The sequence below is a fragment of the Liolophura sinensis genome, chromosome 7, assembly GCF_032854445.1.
Source record: "Liolophura sinensis isolate JHLJ2023 chromosome 7, CUHK_Ljap_v2, whole genome shotgun sequence".
NCBI classification, from domain to species: domain Eukaryota; kingdom Metazoa; phylum Mollusca; class Polyplacophora; order Chitonida; family Chitonidae; genus Liolophura; species Liolophura sinensis.
In genome coordinates, this window is record NC_088301.1 from 57,860,823 (window position 1) to 57,874,310 (window position 13,488).

Below are 13,488 nucleotides of genomic sequence, written 5' to 3' on the forward strand. Positions count from 1 at the left end.
ACAGGCAGCATGGCTGAGGAAAATTCGTCTGCACAGAACTCGGAACAGGGATCATCTTCCTCTGAAAAAGCTGCAAAATTTCAAAAATCAAAAGATGAAGATTTTGGATACTTCTTTTATCCAGAAAGGGAAGGAGCTAAGCAACCGTCGTTTTGGGATGGAGTATTTTCAGGGCGAAGTGCTGGAAATCGCTTCAAATGCGAAACCAATGTGCTGTGGTGTGTTCAGAATAGTACGTACGCTCTTAGGTCATGCAGAATGCAGTTAAATTTCATAAGAGATTTTTTTCTGGAAAAGTGACAATTAAACTGTATGTTCCTAGTTTGATGGAGAGGCGTTTAATGGTGCTCACGTCAAGGCTTAATTCAGCAAGCCAAATAATATCCCTCCTTATTTAACATTCTGTCATTTACCATGTCGGTCTACCTACCGAATGAATGTCAGATGTATAAAATATTGAGGTAGTACATTTAACGTTGTTGAATTGCAGACCAAATGATGGCAGAAATATACAATATAGAGTTGGTACATTTAACATTGTTGAATTATCCAGGGATAGTATTAGCATTGTTAATCGAATGAGAATTCTGAGAATGGGAATTACATAAATACACTAGAGTGTTTAAATGGACATTGCATGATTCTTTAATGCATGTGTTAATGCAGGGTGGAGCATGTCCCATTTTTAATGTACTGGATGAGCAATTATTGTTGGGGTGGATTGACATTGTCGTAGAATTGCAGTTGTCAGTGCATGGGCTGTCGAAACATACAGAATGCATGAAGTAATAAAGCAACCCAAACATAAGTGTCTGCCGAATGCGTGACACCAAAAATATTGTACCACTGCCAAAAATTAAATGAATGGCCATATTTGTGTGTTGCAAAGGTGAAGGCAAGTTTTAATAGATAGCAGAATCACATGTTCACATTCAGCTCTTGGCTGCTTCAGCCGCAGCTTTTAAGTCGGGAGGTTGTCAGGTATTGTACCCAGAAAACAGGCAGAGGGCATTGATTTACTCCCGGATGATTTTCTTGACTGCCATGATATATTAATGGTAAATGAAAAATATATTTGTAAGCTTGCATTAAACACCAATGGAAAAAAATTTATATATACATATATATATATATATATATATATATATATATATATATATATATATATAGTGTTTACATGTAGCCCCCTGCCACCTTTTCCAACATCGAGAGTATTGCTGAAACCAAGTTCACATTAAACTGTTGCAATAAAGTTTTTCCTTACATTTACATCTTTTAAAAGGAAACTTGTCCTGCAAATTAATGCTGTAATATGCGCCTAAACACTGCATGCTCTTGCTGTCATGCAAATTTATTATATATTGCCACCAGTTTAACGTTCTCCCTTTAAAAATGTCCCATGAATTGGAATACTAATTGTTACCTTGCTTTGCAACTTACTTGCTTCAGCAGGTTTAGCCAGGTTTGTGTCTTTGTGTCTTTGAGATGCCCTATTCTGACCAAATTAACAGGAGAGAGATAGACAAAATAGGTGGAAACTGGAAATGAGATGGCCTAAATCTATGGTGGTGAGGAAGGGCTTATATGGCAGATAAAAGTTCCTTCTTACTATATAAAATGTGAAATATGGAAAATGGAATTGTAATGTGGTACTTGCTAGTTGTTCAATGCGAACTTGGTTTCTGCCATACTAATTAAAAGGGTAGGTAGGGAGTGAGGCCAAACCATAAGGTTTTGGCCTTTGAACAGACACAGCATGCCAATAGAATCATAGATATTTAGATTCTGATGACACTGAGGGTCTGGTCCTAGAATTGAGTGATATAAAATGTATATACTGATATTGTGCACTGTCATAGTCTACTTTCTGTTATATTTTGCAAAATCCCTCTGTGTATTTTTTTTTTCTGTACTCTTATGTTCTATTCAGTGCTTTATCTCCAAGCGGCTTTGCCAGTTAACATGAAACTTATTTTATAAATAGATATAGCTTACACATGAGTGTCCTGTTTTTTCGCATGTTTGTTTTGGAAAATCTGTCTGTGTGTTCATCTGTATGTTTGTCTGATTTTACACAGACTTGTTCTTACACATAACTTACTCCTAATTATCAGAATTTGCATGTTTGCCTTTTGGCCTATCCACATTTTCCTAGTCCGTGTTCTGTTTTTACTTCCTAGCTGTATATCGAAAACTGCATTTATGTAATATGGAATGTTAACAAATAATAGATAGCTTACACACTGTCATTGTACATGGTTCATGTAATAGACTTTTGTCATTTTTCTAGAAATCGGTTTATACGTTCATTAATTTACTTTGCTCACTTTTCTGCATGTTTACTGTTGGATTATCTATGCACTATAAAATGTAAGGAGTGAAAGAGAATGTTGCTTTGCACACTGCTGCATTGTACATCGTTAAAAGACCTGAAATGTCACCTAAAAATTGCATGTTTGTAGGCTATATATATCATAAAACATTGCGTTTGAAACTTACAATTTACCAGTACATCAGACGGCTTTCCAAACAAACCTCAAAACATTTTAATAGATGAATAGACTAGTACTCAGACTAAGAACAGACTAAGGCAAAGGATGCAAGACTTGATCAGTGATAAGTCTTGATAGGATGAGTTTACATTGTGTATTGTGTGAAATGTTCTCATTTTATGGTCAGTGGTGTGATAATGAGTAACTGTGCCCAGAGCATTAAGCAAGTGTTGTGACATGAATGTTGTTACTCTATGTACAAAGTTTCAGCTGATCAATTATTATTGTATAATTTATATTTTCTTCAGATCCAATGGTCAAGTTGATGATGAGAGCACTGAAAAGTCATGGCTGGTAATAGCAAACTGTTACACACTATATTCCATCCACAAGTATTATAATCACTACTGCTGACTTTGAGAATATTTTGTACATGCTAGCCTACTAGAATGTATGATACTCTTATGATTTAGAATTTTTTTTGTCAGTAAGGCATTAGAAAATGTATTGTAGTTTTATGTGCAAATATTGTAATACAGGTGCAAAACAATTGAATATCCCGATGAGTGATACCATCATGCTTTAAATGATTACTGATTTGGTCAATCTCAGTTTTTTTATTAAAGTCCTGTAATAACCTCCCTTGGTTAGTTCACTGGTTAAAATGTCTGAGACTGAAACAGTGTATTGTGATACATCTTGATGTAAGTGAAGATCCTGGCTTAGTGAGACAGTCTTTTATGTATGAACATGTTACTTTGAAATTACATGTATGAAGCCACATATCAGAGTATAACTCAGTGCAGCCCCTATCTGAGGCTAGTTGTCTCAAGCTGCTAGACAAAAACAATGTAGATGTACTACCAAAACTGGTACCAGGCCTGCTGGCTCTCAAGAATGGTAGCCTGTGGTAGGTAGAGTGTCTGGTGGATAGAATTTCAAGCAGTGCATTCAACAATAACATTAACAATTACTTCCCATAAACCGAAGTATTGTTTTGTCTACATTTAATTACATCATTCTCATGCAGGCCAATCTTACTGGAATGAATACAGACAATCAGACTATGAATAGCACAGTGGTTTGATTCTCCAGATTTATGTGCATCTGGGTACCTATTTTTATGATCTCAGCATTATGGTGGGAAGAAAACTGACAGAGCCCGATGGAGACCCACAAACATTTGCAGGTTGCTGGAAAACATTCCCATGTATGACTTGAAAGGAAGCCATCATGAGCTGGACTCACAATGACCACATTGGTGACAGGCTGCAGGATCATTGTACTGCAGTAGCATGCTAACCACCTTGGCTACGTTATGTTGTCTTTGAATAGAAATGTATTTTCTGATGACTTTTAAATGATAATCAAACTACATGTGCATGTGCTTAGATGTTTCATTATTGTATGAATTCCTTTTCAGTGAGGTCAGTTTAAGAAGACATGTTTCATGTGAGAACTGTGTAGGTAGTGTCAGTGGAGGATTTGATCCAGTGGCTAATCAAGTAGGTTTACTCTGATATCTGGTCAGTTTCAACCCGCATGAAACATCATCTTAGTTATTGCCTTAGGAAGTCAGGCTACTTACTCCATCAACATCTACCTTAAACCACGATGTCATGCACGAACAGGGCGAAGTTCACAAAGGTAGCACGTGTTTCACCTTTGCTCATATATACTTTCATAGGTCTAACAAGCATTTAGAATTTGTTTAATTGGGATGGTTAGTCAGACAGTTGTATTTTTTGACATTGTATTCTTCAGCATGTTTGAGTGTATCAATGGACACTACAACTTTTTGAAGTACATTGTAGCTATTGTGAATTTGCACTTTTTCAGTAGAAACGGCTTAAATATTTCTCATACAGGTTTTGATTATGACCAGATTTATTTTCATTGATTTTCCAGGTAGTTGTATGTCAGAATACAGCATTGAGGAGACAGACATGTTGCAATGTCCTCGCACATGAATTTCTTCATGCTTTTGATTACTGTAGAGCTAATGTTGATTTTGAAAATTTGCACCATTTGGCCTGTACAGAGGTAAGAATTTTGATTGGATTGTAGGGACCACTTACAGATGCCTATAAAATAGGTAAAATTTATCCAATTGTAATGATTTGAATAAAAATCTTTTTCAGTACTGTTAAATAATCATACACAGTGTATATATAGTTAATATTGGCTGGTAAGGTGTAACCCTCTGCTACCTACCTTTTATCTTTTATAAGTAATAAACTCTGTTTAAATATCTGTTTTCACTACTGTTAGGTTGCCAAGGAGTATATTCATGTGGGCTCAAATGAAGTTGTCTTTCACAAATAGGGTATACACTCTAAGCATGTTATGCACAAATAGGATATGCACTCTAAGCATGTTATACACAAATAGGGTATAGACTCTAAGCATGTTATGCACAAATAGGGTATAGACACTAAGCATGTTATACACAAATAGGGTATAGACTCTAAGCATGTTATACACAAATAGGGTATACACTCTAGGCATGTTATACACAAATAGGGTATAGACTCTAAGCATGTTATGCACAAATAGGGTATAGACACTAAGTATGTTATACACAAATAGGGCATAGACTCTAAGCATGTTATACACAAATAGGGAAAAACACTCTAGGCATGTTATACACAAATAGGGTATAGACTCTAAGCATGTTATACACAAATAGGGTATAGACTCTAAGCATGTTATACACAAATAGGGTATAGACTCTAAGCATGTTATGCACAAATAGGGTATAGACTCTAAGCATGTTATACATAAATAGGGTATACACTCTAGGCATGTTATACACAAATAGGGTATACACTCTAAGCATGTTATGCACATAAGTGCTTTAGTTTGGGCAGTCACCTGTACAACTGCCAGCTCTCCCACAATGGTGATATATTTTGAGTCTTAAATTCCAGTGAAATAAATAAGAAAATATAGCTATATTGTACACACGTAGCACTGCTCACGTAATGACATCATATAAAAGTTTCTATAGATACCTACCCAGAGTAAGTGTGATTATTTTGTGTTTGCTTGTTCTGTTTTTATGTCAGATTCGAGCTGCCAACATGATGCATTGCTCATACCTGGCTGCGTTGTTTGCTGGAGATGCATCACCTGTGAACATAAAGAACAGACACAGAGTTAGTTACTTTTGTTTCTTCTTACACAGATATGTGAATTTATGGAATCAGGGGATGAGACATGGGAACCTGATGAATTGCATAATGCTACTTTTATATATTTACAAGAAAGCATAATTTCAGTAGTTTTAAATCACAAATACATATATTACTTTCACTTATTTAGTATATTATTTTTATTAGGAGAGAAATGTGGACATGTCCCCGTCATGTCTTAGCTTTTGTGTGCACAACCCTTGAGAAATTTATGACCGAAGATGAGGTCATATTTGTTCTGACCGTAAATGGTTGATGTTGGCATTGTCATTCGAGACATGAAATAACTCAAGAATACTCTGAGTTTTCAGCCCTGACTAAATCCAGTCCTGTCCTCAGATATTTTGAGGGCATATTTTGAGACTTACTTACACACTACCCATAGTGATGACCATAGTGTGGTTGTCCAACATGACAATACACAGCCATAAATAAAATAAGACATGTACATGTGAGATTCTCTTCTATACATTGTATATATAAATTTGCTGATTATATTAGGCATGCGCAGTATTATAACTCTAAACTACTCATCATTAAGTATTTAATGAATTACTTTTTGGTTGTTAATGGATGTCTTATGTCAAGACGCTAGCTGGAATAAGAAAGTCATTTGGGCATAATTAGGTATATGTATTGATTACTGGTGATCACTCGCAAATGATGGTCGGGGTCCCTTTCATCATCTTGGGGTGGGTATCAAAACGTGCAATTAGTCCTCTCCCAGTGGAAGTTTTAGTGGTGCGTTAATTCCTGTAGCGGACCTGTTCAGCTGCTAGTGAAATCACCAGTACCAACTTTCTCTTCCACAACTGGATAACCCACAGCAACCTGTTATTTCTATATTTAGTGTCTCCAGATTAAATCAATTTACAACCTCTTGAAATTATGTTGGAAATTCGTGTTTCTGTCGTTTGTCAAATTACGTGCACGCACTGTATACAGGTATACTTTGCTACTAAACTTGTATATTTGGTCAGAGTAAGAAAATAAAGTTACCTCCGAGCGATGTAAATGCAGAACTTCCACTCGAGTCATCCCAGAACATGTTTCGGAGCATGCTAGTGTTATGTGTACAGTTCATGATGCTTCATTGTTCCGTCAACTCCTGCAGTCATTCATTAATCATTCGTTCATTCCACCTTTACTTTAAACTAAAACAGTGAAAAATAGCCATACATGGCCTTATTATTTGTCTTCATACAAATGTGAATCTCTGTGATTCGCATTTATATACATGCATGCAAAAATTTCCCCTAAAAATATCAAGTAAGAAGTTAGAGATTCTAGCACATTCGACGCCAGCAAGCTACTAAATCCACAACGGAAAACTACTCCTGGTGCACAAGCAAGGTTTAAACCTGCGGAGCCCGATTCTGCCCATATCTCTAACTCAGGTTTTCTCTCACAAGTGTAGTATGTGGCATATAGAATGGATATAGTCTATACTGTATCCCAGGTAGTATGAGCTGATTGCAACGTTATCCCAGATAATATCAACAAGGTCTAATGTACTCGGTTGCAAGAAATATCGATACAGACAGCCCTCGTTGGTCGTCTGGGCATACCCTAGTTGATAGGGCATGCCAGATGACATATCTATAAATGTTCACTCTGCTTCTTCTGTGTAGGAATGTGTCAAGAGCAAGGCCTTGCTGTCTGTGTTGATGGTCAGGAATGTGACTGAGGAGAAGGCGCGGGAGGTTGTGGATACAGTTTTTCGACAAATGTTACAGGACTTGGAGCCCGTTGGCCGCAGACCGCGAAAAACAACCAGGGACCCAGAGAGAGCCCTGTACGAAGGGCAGTTTTACGGGATACACAAAATGACACAGAGGATATGTCCAAAATGATAGAGTCGATGTGATTCTTGAAAGTTATGTTACAATGTTGTTCTGATTAATTTATCGCGTATAAACCAAGTTACAGAACTGATGTTCATAAATGAAGTGTGGGGGTTAAAGAGGTTTGTCAAGATTTAGGCTTAATACGAGGTTGAGCTAGGACCATTTTAATCTCCTTGTTTTATATGAGCGGGGATACAGCTTGAGAGCATATTTTGTCATTGCACTCTGTACATTTTTGTTGAATTCTGCTAAAACTTGAAAAGGCGTTATTATGACGCGCTAACTTCAAGAATTATTTTCCACGCTTCAGAGATGAATTGTGATCTGAAATACCCTGTAAATAAACTCCTTTATAGCTTTCAACGTGACGGTTTTCTGAATTTAAAAAAATATCAGATCTTGTCAACGCAACTTTACATATAACTTTCAACCCGTCACATCAAAAACTTTGAATATCTTATGGTATTTGTCTAAAGATGTGCATGCGTGTTAAATTTTGGATTGCCCTGTACCAATCGTTTTTAATGTTCTTGTTTGTTAAAAGGTGATAACAAGACAACGTTTTGTTTTAGACGTCTAAAATTTTGCATTTAACATCAGTACACTTTTTACCTAATTGTGCTTAGGTCATGGCGCTAATGCGTCTAATATGGTACAGGGTAAACATTTATATCAAAAGTAAGTGCTCAGAACGTCTTGTGACTTTACGGCTTGGTCAGAGGGATCAAGTGCTTGCATAGTCGACCTCGAAGCTTTCACCTTACAATCTTTGCTACATATCCATTTTAAATGATCGTAGAAATAATTGTCAGTGGAAATGGAAAGATGAAATCGGTTAAATTGCATGAAATGTCCGAATGGTCCTCTATATGATAATAAAGTGTCTGCCCATACATGTTAAATGCATTGTGGGTTTCGAAGTCGGGTAGGGGACAAACTGCGACCAAGGCAAATATTAACACTTATATGTGGAAACACCAGGTGTCGCCCACCTAGCCTAAACTATTACTGTCCTTCTCTTGCCTTCTGAACAATCGCAAACGTAGGAAATGTGCAGATATGACGGGTTACAAATGTGTAGCTCTCGGAAAATGCGCAAGCTATTTTGCCCTGATATTTCTGGTACTTTCTTGCTCTCATGCGGTACAAAGCGGTCATCTATTACACTGCTTTGTCCTGCGAAATACCATCTTTCGTAAGGCGCAGACAAGAGTTGCAATCGAACTGGTCCATTGGTCCACTGGTCCAGAAATGATTCTCTTTATAATTCCAAGCTATGAAGGATGAACAGACGCCAATATTTCCGTCAATGCTTCCTTTTTTGATGGCTGGATGTTGGTTCGCATCGGTTACTCTCAATGTACATGCAAGCCTACGGCCAAGTGCAGAGGGCGGGCCAGCCCCTTACCAAGACTCTTTCAAAATACCCCTTATATCTATCCCGTTCGCTATGACAGAAAGTTTGGAATGTTCCCGGTGTGGCCAATCTTACCTCCTAACCATTAAAACAAATCACACAATGTTTCCGATACACGTAATACCAATGCATCGCCATCTACCAGAAACAGTTCTGCTCTTACAATAAACTAATTCCGGATGTATACATCATTGTTTCACTTTAGGGCACCGAGCGTTTGTGTATTTTACAAACATAGCGAGGCATGCACCTAACTCCATGCAGCTATAACAATCACAGTACCTTTACAGATAAAACATACAAGATTGAAGGGAACCATAATCCATATATTCTACATTTCTGTTAATATATACAGGTAGGGATATGAAATGACTGTTGACACTAACCTATTGATCTGATAAGCAGGATTAAACACTGTTGTTTCACTACCACTGTCATTTGTTTCTCAGTTTTGACGCATGTATACCTTGAAACGATATTGTCCACATTTTTCTGTGTGCGTCGCGTGCGCATAAGCGTGTGTGCGTGCGTGCGTGTTTGTGCCTGCTCAGAACGTCTTGCGACTTCATGGATTCGTCAGGGGGGACTCAAGTGCATGCATGATCAACCTCGAAACTTTCACCTTAGAATCGTTGGTACATATCCATTTTTCAGTGGAAATGGAAAGATGAAATCGGTTAAATTGCATGAAACGTCGAATGGTCTTCTATATGATAATAACTTATCTGCCCATACATGTTAAATGCATTGTGGGTTTCGAAGTCGGGTAGGGGACAAACTGCGACCAAGGTAAATATTTAGACTTATATGTGGAAACACCAGGTGTCGCCAACCTAGCCTGAACTATTACTGTCCTTCTCTTGCCTTCTGAACAATCGCAAACATAGGAAATGTGCAGATATGACGGGTTACAGATGTATACCTCTAGGAACATGTGCAAGTCATTTTGCCCTGATATTTCTGGTACTTTCTTGCTCTCATGCGGTACAAAGCGGTCATCTATTATAATGGCTTGTTTTGCGAAATACCATTTTTCGTAAGGCGCAGACAAAGGAGTTGCAATCGAACTGGAACACCCAGCCAGAATGATTCCCTTTATATTTCCAATCTTTTTCCCGGCTAAACCACATTTAGGCAGAGTTTCAAAATTTTTGGAGGCTGACTCGGTCATACGGTGATGTACATCTTTAACCTATGAAGATGTATCTTTTAGGTAGCTATGTAGGAATATATGGCCGTTAAGATATTTTGTTGAAAAAATGTAGGATACGAATCTCTCCAATAATTGTCACAATCACGGGTCAACGTCTGGCAGCTCCTCGCCAAGTAAGATTTTATTTATTAAGGGAGAATGGTATGTGAGCTACAATACAATATTCACACAGTTAATTACAGAAGAGTCAAGTTTACACGGGTGGTAACCACTTGTTGGTACGGGTGATGGGACGGACAGCTTGATATTAGATGAATTCTCTATTAGGTTTTAAGTTGATCACAGGAGATATATTGATGTAGACTTTTAAAGGTAAGTTTGTTGTTTTCTGAAGTAAGTATTGAGATCTGTTTATAAAGCCTCGTCCAGACTATCCAGCCTCGTTCAAAATTTTGTTGATTCTGCAGTGTCCAACACTGTTGAGCTGTCGTGTGAGTCGTGTGTTGAGCTGTGCTTTTTTTTTACCTAAACTTCCGATAATTGGAGGGATATTTCCATCTTTCTCGCCCTTGCATGAGACACAATGATTTTCTTTCGTCCCTGTCTGTAACAAGTTGACTTTTGTTAAGTGAGCAAAGGTTAAGTGATGTTGAATAGTCCTGGACGGGGCATATGCAACGCAGATATATATTTTGCCAGTATTTGATGGATATAGAGTAGTGTAAACCTGGTGAGACAGCTTGAATGTTTTAAGAATGTCCTCCACTTGAACGGCAAATACAGGTAGATGTTCAGCATCTACGGATTTGGCACCACACTGTGCATATGAGCAGTCATCAATAATGTCATACCTAGATAAGTCTGTTTGAAAAGTGCTGAGTTACATTCTCATCTTTGCATTGTATACGCTATAGAGAGCGCATCATTCTAGGTCGAAGAAAGATAACATTTGTACGTTTAAATGGAAGCTTCTTTTACATAATGGGAAAAGAAATCCAGTGATAAGTGATTTTGGGGAGAGAACCAAATACACACTATAAATATTTGGACGCCTGGCGTGTTTTGACAGTGTTCAACATTAAGTAGAAGCGTTCAAATTGCTGTCACGTATAGTAATTATTATGTTCAACCTTAAATACCCGTGTTAAAATTAGAATACGAGAGCTCGTAAGCTTGTAAAATTTGAACGAGGCTGGATAGGAACTATCGTCGGCTGCCGGAGTGAGCTGACGTCTACGCGGACAGAGCCGATGTCCTATCCGACAGACCTGATGAATATAGTCCTCACGCCTGCTGCCATAATGCCTGCTAGGTTATGGTCAAATCGCCCGCCGCCTTTCGCTTCTTCACATACATGGAAAAGTATGACTCCCGATACCAACAGATGATTGTGTGGAATTATACGCTATTCTATAAGACAACCCGGAAGGTAGAGACCATGTGATTCGCTGGTTACAAAAATGTGGCTGAAGAAATGCGTCCCGCATTTATATTGGAAATGCCTATTTTTAAATCGATAGTATATATGTTTGATTTGTGTAATTTCCAGCTTTCCAGGTAGTCTAGGTGTTTATGCAGGACTCACGAGATGTTTTTTGTACCTGGGATTTACTGATCACTGGCGGAAAAGAAAAAAATGGATGTTATGTCCCATCATAAACGAGTTGTATGTATGTCTGATACTCTGGAGTCTAATGGTGGAAAGCATAGTTTTCTAGTGCATGCAGTGCATGCAGTCAAGGTCAAAAAATGCTTATAAAGGTCAAGCAAAGACACTCGCAAAACTTTATACACGGCTTTCATGTTTTCTTTTCTTTTTTTGACCTTGACGCTGGCGCTTTTGTTCATAAAAACCAAACCTGAGGAAGACATTCTCAAGGCACCTGTGACCATTTCTCCACGATCTCCCATGTGATGTTTATCAGTCTTCCCAGCTCCCCCCGCTGTGACTTAGATATCCTACGGTCTGTGCCCGGTTTCCTCCCACTATTATGTTGGCCGCCGTCTTGTAAGTGAAATATTCCTGAGTACGGCGCAAAACACCAATGGAATAAGTAATTAGGTGTAAAAGTTCTCTGTGTGACCCTTAATTGCTATATGATCTTCGATTGTTGTGAAATATTCCTGAGTACGGCGCAAAACACCAATGGAATAAGTAATTAGGTGTAAAAGTTCTCTGTGTGACCCTTAATTGCTATATGATCTTCGATTGTTAACCCAGTTTAACTTAAAATATATAGGTGTTAAAGCAAATTTCTAAGGCAACAAAAGACATCGACTTAAATGAAAACAGTATTTTGTTTTACTTGAAAGGTTATGTGTCAAAAATAACGATACAAACATATACATAATATACAAACATCCGAAATCACGTTGATTAAAAGACAGCGTTGTTGAGGCTTGGGGTGGACAGATGTTTCTTGAATAAAAGTGAAAAATGATCCCTCAGCCAGATGAAGCTGACATTCGAGAAAACACTATTTTTACGACAATCTTGATCATACCACAATAAATGAAGAATTAATTTCGGCGACAAATACCCGTCGAATTCATGATAGTTGAATTAATATGTAAGCAAACATATACTACACTGACTTCAGTAACCTTTTCCGGAATTTGGTTCTTGACTTTAGGCATATTTTGACCGTTCTACAGCAAAGATTAAGTGATGTCTTCTTTAAAGTTTTGTGGCTGCTGAATTAATCTCGTGAAGACTCAGACTACTGTGAGATCAAGCGAAGCGAGGGAATGAATCTCAAGCCTGACTGAACGAGAACAATAGAGTTTCCTATTCCCCCGTCTATTAATCCCAGCCTCAATAGTTTTTTCTTCCTCATATTTTAAAATTTTTTGACTTATGTGGTGACAATCTTTGTCGATCATATGATATGACACTTTAATATGACAGTCGAATTAAAAGGTGTTCTCTTGGAAAATCAGAATCTCCTACTTTATGACTAATCTGGCATTTTGTCATCTTGTCTTAGGTAGTTGCATGTGAGTGTTTTTAACTTCTTCCTAAAGTAGAATGTACCCACAATTTCTTGCATTTCGTTTTCACATACGATGACGGTAATAGGTGATCGGGAACATCCGTGTAGGAAGGCTAGCTGCAATGGAATTGCATTACATTGTTTACTAATTTGCATTTAGATATACATGTAGATCGCACTTCGGCTGTTCACGCCGTCCGGTTGGCATATTAATTAAATTCCAAACCATAATCTTTATAGATGAATACGTATCAGAACATAATTTTGCCGTGAAGTCAATTTAAGTGTCCGGAAAAAGTATAATACTAGTAGCGGAATTTCTGTTTCTTGGAGTAGGCCCATATACCTCCAGAGTTATTCTTTCGTCTTACACATGGTTCTTTTTAATATTT

At 37.7% G+C, this 13,488-nt stretch overlaps 1 protein-coding gene across 1 annotated transcript; it reads left to right on the plus strand.

Moving 5' to 3' along the window:
- The first annotated feature begins 1 nt into the window (after position 1).
- Positions 2-9,349, plus strand: LOC135470377 (mitochondrial inner membrane protease ATP23 homolog). The gene is made up of 6 exons (XM_064749279.1): positions 2-232; positions 2,801-2,846; positions 3,916-3,997; positions 4,401-4,535; positions 5,561-5,650; positions 7,318-9,349. Exons 1-6 carry the CDS (start codon positions 10-12, stop codon positions 7,537-7,539), a joined length of 798 nt encoding a protein of 265 aa, XP_064605349.1. The 5' UTR covers positions 2-9; the 3' UTR covers positions 7,540-9,349.
- The last annotated feature ends 4,139 nt before the right edge of the window (positions 9,350-13,488 follow it).

Bases quoted from the DNA above. Each gene is read 5' to 3' on its own strand.
- LOC135470377 (XM_064749279.1), top strand. From the start codon at position 10: ATGGCTGAGGAAAATTCGTCTGCACAGAACTCGGAACAGGGATCATCT. The intron at 3,998-4,400 runs GTAGGTTTACTC...TTGATTTTCCAG, and splicing joins TTGATCCAGTGGCTAATCAA to GTAGTTGTATGTCAGAATAC. The intron at 5,651-7,317 runs GTTAGTTACTTT...TCTTCTGTGTAG, and splicing joins ACATAAAGAACAGACACAGA to GAATGTGTCAAGAGCAAGGC.